This window comes from Pogoniulus pusillus, chromosome 11 (assembly GCF_015220805.1).
Source record: "Pogoniulus pusillus isolate bPogPus1 chromosome 11, bPogPus1.pri, whole genome shotgun sequence".
In the NCBI taxonomy this organism is placed as follows: domain Eukaryota; kingdom Metazoa; phylum Chordata; class Aves; order Piciformes; family Lybiidae; genus Pogoniulus; species Pogoniulus pusillus.
Window position 1 is genome coordinate 23,417,336 of NC_087274.1, and position 14,818 is coordinate 23,432,153.

The window sequence follows — 14,818 nt, forward strand, 5'->3', positions numbered from 1 at the left end:
GGCCAGGTTAGGGATAGGGATGCAGCATAGCTGGGCCAAGATGTGGGTGCAGCAGTGTAGATACAGGAAGAGTGTTGCCATGTAGTCAGACAGGAAAGGCAGAAACAGAAGCACTGGGCAGGAGGAAGCTCTGAGACTGAGCAAGGAAGGGGCATTCAGAGAGTCTGGGCTGGGGAAGGGATTTCTGTAAGGCTGGAGAGGTACCAGTTTGGTAGCAGGGTCAATCTAGTGGGGCAGAGCTGGAAGGAGATGCTGCTGGGAGATACTTGGCCACAGGTGCATTTCATGGCCAGCTGGACAAGAGCTCAGCTGCAAGGGACACCTCCTCCCCTCACACCTTCCCCTTCTTCCAGATGGGAGCAGGCTGGGGGGAGCTACTATCACCCAGCTCAGGGCTTTCAGGGGGAGAACACTTTTTGAACTTCTCCGAGTAAGATTACAGAAAAGTCTCACGGTGCCTGTTTAAACAAGTGTGTCTGAACAGGAAAATCAAACAGACAGGGAGCGACTCCAGTTTCTCCGCTTATATGATGTTTGAAACGATAAGCAAGGATCTATTTTCATATAATTGGGCTGTGTCAAGGTACCACTCGTTTGATCAGATAGGAGCTCCCTATGTAGTCTCACATCAGAGGGCTAGTAAACTACAAATTAAGGCAGCCTTTAGATTTTGTCTGCAAAGTAGCCAAATAAATTGAATTTTATCCTGAAAGGTCATAATGAAGGGTGGAGGGGAATGCACAAAAAAGGGTAAAATAAAGTACCAGGACAATTGAGTTGGAAAGGGTAAGGGGACAAGATGGTTGGAAAGGGCTCAATCACTCGTGAAAACCCATAACTATTGGAAAGGTGCCAATTTGCATCTCTGGATCTCACAGGGAGCTTAAGGAGCCCACAGTTTCATCACTTCAACAGAAGCCTTCAGGAAAACAGAGCTAGAAGGGCAAGGGAAACATCATGTGCCATGACTCCATTGAAGGCTTTTGGTGTGCTTCTGTTCTGTTTCTTGGTAATTTTTAATTTTTTTTTTTTTTTTTTTTGTGTTTGCTCCTGCAACAAAACCTTAGAGAGGACAAAACATCCTGGGAGACCTCACCCAGGCTGCTGGAGTAAGAGCTCTGCTGAATCCCTTCCATCCTTCTCCATTTGCTGTGTCATCTCAGGGCTAGGGGCAGGCAGCGTCTCCTTTCTCCTGCTCCCCTATCTCCTCGATTTCCCTGAGCTGCCTTCAAAGTGTGGTGAAGCTCCCTTGCCCACCCATCAGCCCCAGTGGGTGGCTCCCAAAGGTCTGAGTGGTGCAGATTCCCTTTCCTCTACATGGCTGCTGCCTAAGCTGATGCCTTCTGCAACCCCAAGAATAATCACCCCAGCCTTATGCTCCGGACAAATTCTCAGGCTCCAGACAAAAAGGCCAAGGGGGCTCCAGGGGGCCCAGCTGGCTCCCAGCCAGCCCTGCTGAGAGGGGATCACCAGAAGCCAGATTTACTCCAAAAGCAAAGTTTGACTTTCCAAGATGCTCATCTTACTGCTTTCTCATTTTATTTTCTTCCTTTCATTCCCTCCCCTTATTTTTCAGAATCTCATCTGGAACAGAGATGTTCACTGTCACTAATGTGAACTTACTTCTCCCCTTCCTTGTCAGCTCCATGTACATCCCGTGGTAGTTCTCTTTCTGCCCCTGGTTTTACACATCAGCAATATTTAGCTACTCGTGTCAGCAAGTGAGTAGGACCTGGGTTGACCTGCAAGCCTGTTGCATGTCATTTATCCCTGTAAATATTTACTGTTGGGTGAAGCAGGTGGTGATATTTCCCCATGTCCCAGCCCCAGTGACCACACTGTGGACTCAAGAATGTGAAGTGGGGATGTGCAAGCGTGTGTGTGCAAATGTCACCTACTGCCAGTGCTGCAGCACTAATAATTACTTAAAAGTGGTCTCTCATGGAAGACACCAGTGTAGAAGACGTGAAATGACTTACAGAATACCACCGGCAAACCTAATGGAGGTGTGTGCCAAATGCATGCCTGCTCTGCCTGCTGCCAGAGCTTCCTCTTTGTGTCTCTGTTATTAGCTCAGCACCTGTCCTGCAATTTTGTAGAAAAAGAAAGAAGTGGAAACACTTTGTTTTTATCTCTTAGGTTGTCTCAGAAGAAAGAAAATCAAGATGACCTCCAAATCCATCCTGGGTCTAACAGGACTGTTAACAGCAGGGGAAACACCAAATCCGGTGCCTCCCCCAAACCAGAACAGTTCAGAATTAACAGCAGGACCACATCTTGCTCCACAATGCAGTCCTCAGTGCTGATGTGGGAGGAGGTAAGCAGACAGCAGCCTGTGCTCCTGATCTGATCACCACTGCAAGGCGTGCTCATCCCAGCAAGACCTGCTGTACCTTCAAGCTGTGAACTGTAAGAAGTCTGGTGCTGTTTTAAAGGCTAAAATAAGTTCTGAGTGCCAGAGGAAAAAACAACCAAGACCAAAACAACCCAAAACCGCGCCCAAAAACAAATCCCCAAACCCAAAAATACAATAGCTGTTGACAAGCAAAGTGACCCAACACCAGTAGAAAGCCCACACTTGCTACATAAATAATGTCAAAACTACGTATGCAGAGAATAACATGAATGCAATTCAAGGTAGAACGATGTCTAGAAACATTATCTCTGCTGTTCAAAAGCTAATCAGCCCAGCAGTGAGCAAGCCAGGAACATTTTAGAGTATGTCTGTGCTTGAAGTTGATGGAAAGTCTGAGAGGAACATAAGCTTTCTTAAAGACAGCTTCAGTTCCCTTACAACATATTCAGGACTCCCCCCCCTACTCCTGCTCTGGCAGTTAAATACTTTTGGTTACATTGATTTATTAGAATGACGTAACTCCCAGTATCATATCTAGCCATCGGCTGACACTCAGCAAAAGGATGTGGTGAGATCACATCACCAAACTAATAAGAAGCTGGAGCTCCATAGCAGGAGGTTACTTATCATCAGGGCAGTTTCAAATACGAATGACTTTTGTAGTTGCAGGAGTGTAATGTTGTTCTGTGTTTCTATAGGCAGAGTCTGAAAGACTGACACCAGTTACTTTGCTGTTGGTCTGTAGTCTCCTTTGCATTAGGAAATTAAAATCCTTCTGTATGTAAATGTGTGAATATATCTTCTTCTGACTGGCAAGCTTACTTTTGAACCATCTTAGGCAGAAAATAAAAGGTTTGTTTGCCCCAATTCTGTTCCTTGTGAGTTTAGGGGAATAGCTGAGTTCTGGGGCTTGCAGACACAAATTAGCAGTGGGGGGAGGCAGTCTTGCCTTGGGAAGCTGTTTGATACGGACAGAAAAGTCCAACAAATGGTGCTGGAAAGAAGAGACCTGTCAAGTTCAGCTCCAACGCCTGCAGGTTGAGCCTTTGTCTGCTAGTGGAGCCACAGCTCCCAGCCTATGTCCAGCTGTGCAGCTGGAGGCAGCATCTGGTGGAGGAGAAACCCACCTCCTATGCACAGGCATAGCCCTGCCACACATAGGCGTTTGCTCTCCTTGATTTTTCCTTCTACGAACTCTATTTTTTCTTCAAGAGTTGATTATTATCTAGCTGAAATGTATTTCCTTCTGAAAAGTGAGCTTATTTGTGCTTGCATTTTCCCTCTCTGTTGGAAACAGACTTGGATTGGAACTTTGGCAGTTCACAGAGGTTTTTAAAAATGCAGTGACATGTGTTTCTTTTACCCTATGTGCTTTCTTACTGTCCTTTCCATCACTTATTTTCCAGCACTTTGGAGAGATGTGAGGAATAGCTTTTACACAATAGGCAGCGTGGGGATTACTCCAATGCTCTTGCAAGTTTGGAGTATTTCATCTTCTTCAAAAAGAGAAGAAGAAGAAGAAGAAGAAAAAACCAAACCAAAACCCGGTGTCCTTGTGAGCAAATGATTAGAAGAAGACTGGGAATACAATAATTACCCCAAATGGAAACCCAGACCGCAGTCAAACAATACAGCTTTTGTAAACTGGCTCCGCCTGTAAAAAATCTAGGAAATCTCATAACCAGAGCTGGCGAAATCCTTTTCTTATGCAACAATATGTAAAATGCTCCTGAGAAATGAGGAGAAAACATGGAAACGCTGTGAAATAGCATGATAATAAGCTTGCTCTGAGCATCAGAGATTGCCTTGGCGATACCAGCATGGATTCCTTCAACCACAAAATATTTTCTCATGTTATAGAATTTGGGATAAATTACATTTGGTGACATTTTGCCAATAAACAAGCACGTGAGGACAAATAAACCAGGACTTGTCATAATCTACCTTCATCATTGTGGAATTCAAAAGGACCAAAGGAATGAGATAGTGTGGCTTGGAATGAATGTCCTTTATGAGAGCAGAGAGAAGATCATTTATAACCTTCATATTTTATAGTTTTGCCTTTAGGAAATAAAAGACCAGCAAAGCCTCGACTATCATTTACTCATAATGATTGCATTCAGTCTAGTGATTCACAGTGAATCATATAATAAGGTTTCCATTTTGCACATGGGGAGAAGAAGGAGGGGTGGTTAAACTTTGTTTAGTTCTCATTCATGCCGCTGGCCTCCTATTTCCCTTTAACTGTCCAAGTTCAAACGACTAACCCATGAGGCCATGCTCTTTTTGTGATTTCTTTTTTTCCCTTCATCTCTCCCCCGGTTCTGGTACACCCCAGCGATAACAATCCCGGAAGGAAAACTAGCATGTTTATGGTATAGACACTCATTTTCTTAAGGCAGCGTTATATCCGAGCACGGCTTTATTTTCACGGCCTCTCTGTGCCGTGCATGGAGCGAGGACCCCTGGTTAAGCCGGTCCCTGACGGTCCCAACTCCCCGGAGCGCCCGACCCGGTGCAACCCCACAGCACGGCCTGGGGAACCAAGAGACGCAGCTCTGAATGGGAAAAGGCGGAAAGTTACTTTTCTGCATTTTGGCCTAAACTCAGCCCCGCCGCCGCTGGCACGGGAAGGCAGTCCTCTCTGCACGTTCGGGTCAGGACGAGGGGGATTTCGGCGCCCGAGACCCTCTTGATGCTCTAGATACTGGTGCAGAGACCCTTCCACACAGGGCAGGCACCAGACCCGCCGGCTCGATCAGGGTGCAGCCGGCTGTCAGATGCTATCCTTGCTGTCGGAACATACACATCTGCAAGTTACAGGCAGATAGCGAGGCGAGGGCAGGGTGAAGCTTTCGGGGCTGGGAGGAGACCAGGGCACTGGGCCGGTGCTAAGCCGGTGCTGGGTGCGGCGTGGCGGCCCGTGCTCCCCATTAACGACTGCTCCTGCAGAATTCAGTGAGAAATCGTCTGAATCACTGCAGTAAGAGTGAATGAAAGAAAGGGAACGATTCGGAGACCACAAGCATCCCGGAGAGAGCAGGCGGGGAGAGACGAGTGGGTGCTGGCGGTCAGGGGCAGGGGTGATGGGACGCTGATGCTGGCCCCAGATGTGCCTGGGGCAGCGGCGCTGCTCTCCGGCGGAGCCGGTACCTTTGCAAGAGCTTTTAAAAAAAATACTTGCAATTAAATAGGCGTGTTGTCACTGAAGGGAAAGCACTGCCTTAGCCATGAGGCTTTCACCAAGACAGCCAAGTTCCCTTATGGGCAGAGCAGAGAGTCTCGAAGTCTACTTGACATCTTGAAGCTTAAATAACCGTAAGGCATTGTTACTCCCTGGCAGCAAAGTGCCTCGTTACGCCTGATTGAGCTAATTGCTTTGAAATAGGATATATTATCTATAATTATAGAGATCTTGGAGGAGACGGCCAGCCTTTTCTTTCATCTTTTCCAAGTGCATCATAATGTTGCGATCAAATTAATTTGGGCCACTTGAAATAGTGCTTTCCTTTCAGCCCGACTCCTCCGACCCTCAAATAGCCGGGGACGCCTCGGCGGCTGGAGTTTGGCCATCCAAATCATCACTTCGGGTAACCTCCCAAGGACCAACCCAGGTGCCTGAAGCCTCAAAAGGAGTTTAGGTTATGTTTAATCTGAGCAGAAAGGAGAGGGGGAAAGAAAGGCGGGAGGGGGAAGAAAAGAACTAAGGTCTTTTCTTATCATCCGACTTAGCGAAGAGGGAGCAGCGACGGGAGCAGGGAGGGTTGGGACCTGAAGGGCTTTGAAGGCTTGTAAAACCCGCAGGACATTTTCAGTACTTGCGATAGATTTGGCTCTTTGCCCCTAGGGCTGAGCCACTGAGAGCTGGAGAAAACCGGCTGAAGGGTTCGCAAGCAGCGTGGAAGGAGTGCTCAGGCGGTGCGCGGCACGGTAGAGCTGTCCCGAATCCGCCAGCTCCCAAAACCTCCTAATGTCCTGCGGGGCTGTCTGGTCTCCTAAGAGCTGCTGTCTCAAGGAAAATAAAATAGAAACAAGGCAAAAAACAACCGCGCTCTCCTTTTGGAGTTCTGCCTCTAGGTCAAAGATAACGTTTACAAAAGGCAGACAATGCCCTGAATTGGCTAAGCGCTGCCTCCTGTCCTCCTCCCCATCCCCCATGCACTCCAACCAGCCCTTCTTGTTGTATTCCCACCGAAATAAAATGCTATGGGTAATGGCTTTGCCTAGCACATTCATTATATTGAAACGGGACTGTTTAGGATGCTAATTGCCCAATATTGCTATCTAGAGCAAGTGCCTTCAGGGAAGCGCCAAGGTTTGCAATAAAAACACTGGACTGGAACAATGCACCAATACAATCACCTATTACCCTCACACACACTCCCTTTCGCGTCGCTTTTCCTTACAGTCCAGGAAGGAAAATAAGAGAAATCTATAAAAGCAAGTCAGCCTATCGGAATCAACTTAATGTACTAAAAGCCAGTCGTGTTTTGGTCATCCAGAGTACAGCGACTAAGACGAGAAAAGTTTAGACACTAAAAATTTCCCTCCAAACAAAGAAATTCATCTAGGGGGAGATTTCGTTTTGTAAATTTGATTTCTCCATCCCTAGCTGAGAACCTGTAGATTTCAGGAAGAAAGGCTCAAGAAACGAAGGAAACTTCACTGGCTTCCCGTTTCCATCCCAAGAGCTGCCAGCATGTGAAATAGAACCAAGTCCCTGCTATGGTGCAGTGATTAAAATGCCACCGAGTATGACAGAAACGTAAACACAAAGCGTTCATTGCTGGGAGATAAATAAAGAGCTAATTATCTCATTTTGTCAGCTCTCAATGAGAGCGGGATCTCGCTCCCAGTATGAGACGCACACTCATCTCAAACATCAGCAACATCCCAATGTTCAAACCATTCTGCTGAAGAAAAGTGGAGGAAAGGAAAAAAAGCAACAAAACTGTTTAAACAAACCCCAACCAACTAAACTAATCCAGCAGCTCAGTTTTTCCTTTCAGATTTCTATCAAACGCATGAGATCGAAAGCAGCCGTGGGGCTGCCTGGAGGTCTAATAAACACATCACATACACATCACTTTTCCTTTGGCTCCGTTGAGTTTGGGATCAAGGGAGGAAAAAAATAAAAAGGGGATCCTACCTGTAGGATCGGGTGGAGGGGACATAGTGATACTGTGACACACGATGCATGGGTGTTTGTGCGTGTTTTTCTAGTCAGGGGTTGGTGTATGTGGGGATGCTTCTTCGCGTCAAGCATCGGGGCTTTGGGAAAATGTCGTGTGATTGGTAGAGCAAACTAATTTTGTCAGGCTGAATGTGCCGATGTCCCAGGGCTAAGGCGCCTTGCTCCCTTGATGCGGGTTAACGTCCTCAATAGTCCCCCTCCAGCCGCAGCCTTTGATCAGACCGCTGCTGGCGCCTAAAAACAACATCACTTGTCTGCCTATTAGAGGCACTGACTAATCGTGACAGATTGTTTATTCTCGCAATTAGCAATGCAGCCGCTTCTCCGAGCACCCCCCCTTCAAACACACTCCCCCGCCCCAGCAACCCCCACCCACCCCCCCGGACCGATGGGGCTCGGGAGAGGCTTCAGGAAGCGCGGGGAGCGACACCGGCAGCGGCAGGGCGCGGAGCTGGGAGGGACTCAGATGAACTGGGCACCGCTGCTTCCAGCCTCGTAAGGGAGAGGAACTGAATGTATTTGTGTGAGTTATACTGGGCGAATCGGCCCGCGCAAAGTGCGTTCACCCCGATCTGGAGCAGACCACGGGGCTAGCCAGCAAATCGCCTACAAATTAGTTTCTCGTAGAGCGAACGTATATGATGAGTACAGCACAACATAGGTGATGTATGTGTACATGTAGCATTCACGGTGAGCACACCGCGAGGAAGTACGCTCACGACAGTGTAAGATACGCGTATATGTAGCTGTGTGCTGGACGATTCATTTCTATCAGCTCCTGTTGTTTATCAGTTAATAAAATGTCTATTATATCAACTCATTTCATAATCTCTATGCTCCTAATCTACCATCTTTATTGGGTCCAGTTAAAAGGAAAGGGAATTCGCTGCCTCTCTCCGTTTAGATAATTGCCCTTAAATGACTGCAAGAGCCTCTTGTGTTCGGAGGAGATTAGAGCCCTGCAGCTATCAATAAACTTTTCTCAGCAAGCGGCCAATCACGTTATTAGAGAGAGGCTCCGTTTTACTGCACATCCGTCCTGGGCGCAGGGATAAGGCATCGTAAAACGAATTTACAAAACAAAATAGCCGGGACTTTAATAGGTCCAGGGCTTAGATGTTCCTTTTTACGTGAATGAACGTTTCATTATCTGGAGACACGCACACATCCATGCAGTGAAACGTCGCACAACTGATGTCTCTATGTATATAAGCGTAAATTTCCTTCGACACGTCGAACCGCACACCACAAGACCGGCGTTCATTAAAAAACAACAACAACCAAACAAACCAAAACACCGAAATCCGAAACTTCCAAACAACAAAATAGCCCTAAAATCATTTTTTGAAGGCGCGGGGACAGGCAAAGGCTCCCTTTGCGAGGTCACACTCGGGACAGCCCGATGTTTGCTAGTTTTGCTAGACGAGCATGGTTCGGGCCCGCTCCACCGCTCTTCCCAAACTGAACGCCCAGCTTTTTTCCGACGTTAAGATTTTTTTTCCCCACCAACTTTCGAGCCTCTGTGCCTTCCAACATCATCGCCACGACGAGACTGTCGGGAGCTGGGCTGTTTGGGGAGTAGGGCTGTGGGGAATCCTGGTCTGGGGGAGTCGGGGATGCGGGAAGAAGGGCTGGGGGGAGAGGGGCTGGGGATAGCCAGGGCTGAAGAGAGAGGGACTGGAAAGAGCCAGGGCTGGGTGAGAGGGTCTGGGGGAGAGGGACAGTGGGGAGCCCGGGGCTGAGAGAGGCGGGGCTGAAGGCAGTGGGGGATGAAGGGTGCTGAGAAAGTCGGATTGGGGGAGCGGGGCTGAGGGAGCGGCGGATGAAGGGAGCAGGAGCGGGGCGGGGCGCCCCGACGGAGAGTCCAGTTTGGCCCCACCTCCCCGTGCGGCCTCCGCTGCCGCGACACAGCCAACAGGATGCCGCCGCCTTCGTACAGCAACCAATGGTGCGCTGCCGTCCCGCCTCTCCGCGCACTGATTGGGCGGTGCCTTCCCCCGCGCCGCTTTATCAGGCAGTGCCGCCCGCCGCGGGGCCTGAGCGCGCCGACGGCTGCCCGCGGCTCCCGCAACCCCGGCCCCATGAGCTGCGGCGTCCGCTGCCGCCTGGCGCTGCGGTGGCGACGACGACGGGCCGCCTCTGCATGGCCCCGGCTGTGGATATGACCACCTCGTCCACCGGCATCCGCAGCGACGAGCTGCCTGCATCCGCCTTCAGCAAGCCTAGCGGCGGCCTCCCCATCACAGCTGCGATGGGCGGGGAGGAGGAGAGCGACAAACCTAAGGTCTCCCCTTCCCTCCTGCCATTCAGCGTGGAGGCGCTCATGGCCGATTACAGGAAGCCGGGAGGCAGAGAGGGCCCCGAGGGTGCCGGCCCCCCCCGGCGCGGCCATTCGCCCCAGCCTCAGCCCCCGCCTAAGCGCCTTGACAGCGGAGGCACCGGCCTCCCCGCTGCCCCTCGGCAGCCACTTCTCCGTTGGAGGGCTGGTCAAGCTGCCCGAAGACACTCTGGTCAAGGCAGAAAGCCCCGAGAAGCAGGAACGAAGCCCCTGGATGCAAACCCCACGGTTCTCGCCGCCTCCTCCGAGTAAGTAATGCCCGATAGCGGTCAGGCTGGGACAAACCCCCCAACACCCCAGGGCCGTCTGTGCCTTTCCCACGGGATCGGCTTAGGGATTTCCTCTCCCTTTCCCTTAGCCTGGCTCTCTTGGCACGTTTTCCCTGCCATTGGCACACTCTGCTGAGCCACTTTAGCCTGTGCAGAATATTGACCCGGTTCAAGTGTGCGAAGTGGGCTATGACTGCGGAAGGACAGCGGCCAGCCCAGGGCGAGACCTTGTGCCGAATGGTAACTGGGGCGGAGTGGGAAAGGAAAAGTAGTCTAAGCCTGCCTCTTAGCTTATACTGGGGCTCGAACTAGCCGCGCAAAGTCTGACTCGGCAGCAGCGGTGTTTTCACCTAATTCCATAAGGACCCACACAGACCCGGCTCCGGGCAAGGAGCCTTCAGGCTCTGCGGGCTTCAGCCGCAACGGCTGTTACCTCAAGTGTAGCACCTCCAAAGTCTGAAGAGCTGCAATTACTGATATCCCTGTTTTACTATGGAGAGATCCCAAATAATAAAAGTATCATGGGGAGTGCTGAGATCAAAAAGGTCTGTTAATCCTTCCTAGCGGCCACGCTGAGCCGGGGCCCGGACAGTCCGAGCCGCCGGCCCTCGGCCGCATCCCGCTCCCTTCCCGCCTGGGCTTCCGTGGGAAGAGACGAGCTTGGGCTGAGGCTCTCCGAAGCATTTGAGGGTGCCCTTAATAGAGCTTCGAACAGAGTTTCTGTCTGTCTTCCACGGAGAAAAACAAGACTTATGTGGAGTATCATAGCGGTTTTATTTGTTTAAATTGCAAAGTAGAAGTTGTTGTTGCTAAGTAAACTCGAGGTAGAATGAAGTTGAGAATGCTTAGCAATGTTAAACGAGAGGAGCAGAGCTGTGAAGAGAGGTAGAAGCTGAGTGCGAATTCAGAGCCCGTAATTAATTACATGCTTAATCCGTTTCCCAGGGGCCTAATGAAGAGAGTGTGAGGCTGAGCAGCCAGCCAGTTCTGTTTATTTTTTCCTTAATCCAATAAAAAGGACTTCTTTCCTGAAAAGCAGTCCTTCCATTTAAGTCTCTGTATGCTCTGAAAGCAATGGAGGCAGAGGGTGTGTGGGTGTCTGACCCTTTGCCCATTTTTTTCAGCAGAGAGTGGTAAAGGTTCTTGCTACAAAGTGCTACAAGTAACTTCGTTCCTGAGAGTCTTACCAAGGAATTGGGGCTTTTAAAACACCTGCTTTTTTTACTGTATTGAGAGACTTCAATTTGAAGTGAGCCCTGGGCAGCGCTGGATTTTTTGGGCCACTTCACTTTGAGCAGGACCATACTTTCTATGTGGGGCATGTGGGTTCGGGCACTGCTAACGGAGCTGTCTCTCTCCTCCTCTCTGTTCCTGGGCACAGGGCGGCTGAGCCCTCCAGCCTGCACCCTGCGCAAGCACAAGACGAACAGGAAGCCCCGGACACCCTTCACCACAGCTCAGCTGCTGGCCCTTGAGAGAAAGTTTCGACAGAAGCAGTACCTGTCCATTGCTGAGCGTGCAGAGTTCTCCAGTTCACTCAGCCTCACTGAGACTCAAGTGAAGATCTGGTTCCAGAACCGTCGTGCCAAGGCCAAGAGGCTCCAGGAGGCTGAGCTGGAGAAGCTGAAGATGGCAGCCAAACCCATGATCCCACCTGCTGCCTTCGGCATCTCCTTCCCACTGGGCGGTCCAGCCGTAGCTGGTGCCTCTCTGTATGGAGCTTCCAGCCCTTTCCAGCGGGCAGGGCTGCCCGTGGCTCCTGTGGGACTGTACACGGCACACGTGGGATACAGCATGTACCACCTCACATAGAGCTGAGCCCTGCCGAGCACAGCCTGCTGGCTGTCCTCTTCCGCTGGCTCCACACACACGCTCTCTCCCTGCTCCTCACCGTGGACTTCCTCACAGGGCCCATGGACTTCTGCAGTCTGGCTCTGACTGGCATCTCTGCTTCCCTCTGTGATGCTGGCCCCCGACTTCAACTTCATTCCACTTTCCTCAGCAGTCCGGGGAACTGATCAGTTTCTTCAGTTGACCTAAGGCATCACCCCAGCTCTTCCCCATCACAAGGCTGTGATGGGTCAGCTCTGCTGTTCCACTTCGCCCGGTCCAGCTGGAAGCCTTGGGAGAACCCTTCCCCTTTCATAGGGGAAAGAACTGTGCAAGGGCTGGAAGACAGGACATTTCTCTCACTTTCTGCAAGGCGAGGTCAAGAGGCAGCAGTGTAGAGCAGCCTCTCCTTTCCCTCTGTAACAGCACCATCTGTTACCTGTGTTTGTTCTTCCACCAGCTCCTTTGGAAGGGGCTCTGTGTACTATGTAATATACTGTATATTTGAAATTTTATTATCATTTATATTATAGCTATATTTGTTAAATAAATTAATTTTAAGCTACTGTTTGCAGTTTACTTTGTCTTTACCCTGCCAGGAGTGACACGGGAAACTCAATTTGTCTGTGCCAGGGGAACATGAGAGGGGACCAGCCATACCAGACATTTTTTTGTTCCTCCCCAGGAGATCTCAGCCTCAGACCATGAGGCCTTGTCTGAGTTTTCAGCTTGATGAACTATGCCAGAGCTAGCTGCCCCCTCCTCATGGCCATCTGAAGTTTCTCTCTGACCGGCAGCTCCTACTGCACCCGCTGTCCCAAGAGTACACAAATGCTTGCTGCTTTTCTGCCCACCGGCACAGCCCCAGCCGTTCTTTCCCAGACATAGGCAGGAGTAAAGTGGCTCCTGCCCCTGCCAGCAGCGTTTTGACGGGAAGTTCTGGGCCAAAGACTCAGAGGGCTAACAGGCTTTGGGGAACGTGTGACACGTCCTCCGTCCGGTGACAAGCCAAGAGAGACTCTGAGCTCCCTTCGGCAGCCGGCATTCCTTCGGGCCAGGGAGCAGCGTGGTGTTTGGGGTGCGAGCAGGAGCGGGGCAGTTTGTATGCGGGAGAAGAGGGGAAAGCGCTGTAAGAGCTGGGCACAGGCAGCGCAGCAGCCGGAGCTGAGGTGTCGGGTGATGAGAACGTGGGTGTTAGGGGATGGGGCGGTGGGGATAGGTTGCGGAGAACTGTAATGCTGTTTGGAGATGGGTGTGGAGCTGCGGTGAGCAGCCGTCGGAACTCGTGGGACCGAGGGTCGGGACCGCTCGGCGCCGCTTCCTGCCCAATCGTGTGGCTGCAGGCTCCCTTAGCGGACGACTCCAATGGAAACTCGTCCCGGATACCACGGCCCCGTGGAGACTCACCGATGGCCGATGACCCTGCGGAGGAGGGTGATGGGTCTCTTCGCGCAGCCCCAGCCGCGCCGCTCAGCACCAGCACCCAGCGAGTCCCGCCAGCCCCGGCGCCGCCGCCTCGCCGCATCCTGCGGCTCCGGGCTCCCCTGTTCCGTGCGCTGCTTCTCCCGATTTCATTTTGCGGATCGCTCGGGTAAGGGAGACCATTGGTTTCCCCTTTATATTAATTTCTGTTTATTTCGTGTTTTATCTTTGCTCTCAGGAAAGGGGCGCTGAGAGGCTGGGACTCTGTATTTTTCCTTCTCCTTTTTAAAATCCAAATCCCCCCCCCCCGTGTTGCTTTAATTTCCAACAATTTAAAATGTTAAGGTTGAAGCAAAGTTAGAAGGAAAATAATTGCTGTAATGAGGCTAGGCAATCTTCTGCAGGCACTGTGGCTCCAGCGAGACTGTGGCTGGGGGCGACGCGGGACATTTATCATCTCCTAAGTATCAATGATGCTTTCAATAACTCAACGAAACAACATACCTGCACCCAGGTACTTTCTTCAGAGCTCGCTGCCCTAATCCGTCCCTTCTCATCTCCCCCTTCGCTGTGGCTACTCAGTCCTTTCCGGGCTGTGGTGAATTTGGGGATTTTGTGGGTTTTTTTTCCTTCTTTGTGTGTATTTGTGTTGTTTGGTTTTGGGTTTTTTTTTTTTGTTTGTTTGTTTTCTTTTTTTTCTCCTGTGCTTCTTCCTCGATCAATTATTTTCTCTGTGCAAATGGCAGTGTCTGTGATCCTGACCCTAGAGCCCAACGCGGCTCAGAACTGGGAAAGCGCGGTGCCCTTTTTTTTCCCACGTTACGTCTCTGGCAGAAAAAGGCTGAAGTAATTCAGACTCAGCGCGATTAGACCTCAGCTTTGGGGAGAAGATCTAATCGCCCAGGAGGCCAGGTTTATCCTGTAAATAAAAACAACAAAAAAAGGCATTAAAAAAAAAAAAGTTTTAAACGTCGAGAACCGACTTGAGCTGAATCCCCTCACGCCCTGCTTTCCTCCGTCCGCACCTTTGGGCGTTGCGGCTGCTGGCAAGCCGGACTCCTTTCATCTCACCGCTTTGTCCATAGTTGGTTTTTTTTTTTTTTTCAGTTATTATTTTATTTTTACACCATGTCAGCTCGAGATGGATATTCCAAACGCAGGATTCCTATTGAACATGTCTTTGCTTTAAGTTTTCCCCCTGACCCTTGGGCTAAAGTCCTTGGTTGCTCAATTAAACCCAGATGAGAACAATTAATAACTAAGTAATGACAATAAGTTGGGAATCACACGGATGAACGCTTCATGTGAATAGGAAAAGCTCACACAAAAGAGCAAAAAGGATTTGTCGGCTCTTTTTAAGGGGGAATTGGCTTTTCTTTTTTCTTGCCTCTGGCTTACCAGCAAATAAA

At 50.3% G+C, this 14,818-nt stretch overlaps 1 protein-coding gene and 2 long non-coding RNA genes across 3 annotated transcripts; all 3 read left to right on the forward strand.

Moving 5' to 3' along the window:
• The first annotated feature begins 342 nt into the window (after positions 1–342).
• On the forward strand, positions 343–1,646 carry LOC135179767 (uncharacterized). Its single transcript, XR_010304117.1, has 3 exons — positions 343–430; positions 879–1,009; positions 1,577–1,646. It is a non-coding gene; the product is annotated as an uncharacterized LOC135179767 (long non-coding RNA).
• Positions 1,647–9,602: 7,956 nt separating this feature from the next.
• MSX1 (msh homeobox 1) lies at positions 9,603–12,553 on the forward strand. Its single transcript, XM_064151816.1, is given in 3 exon segments — positions 9,603–9,929; positions 9,931–10,136; positions 11,539–12,553. Coding segments are annotated over 3 exon segments (873 nt in total). The 5' UTR covers positions 9,603–9,693; the 3' UTR covers positions 11,970–12,553.
• A 751-nt stretch (positions 12,554–13,304) lies between these two features.
• Positions 13,305–14,312, forward strand: LOC135179769 (uncharacterized). Its single transcript, XR_010304118.1, has 3 exons — positions 13,305–13,578; positions 13,814–13,923; positions 14,156–14,312. It is a non-coding gene; the product is annotated as an uncharacterized LOC135179769 (long non-coding RNA).
• The last annotated feature ends 506 nt before the right edge of the window (positions 14,313–14,818 follow it).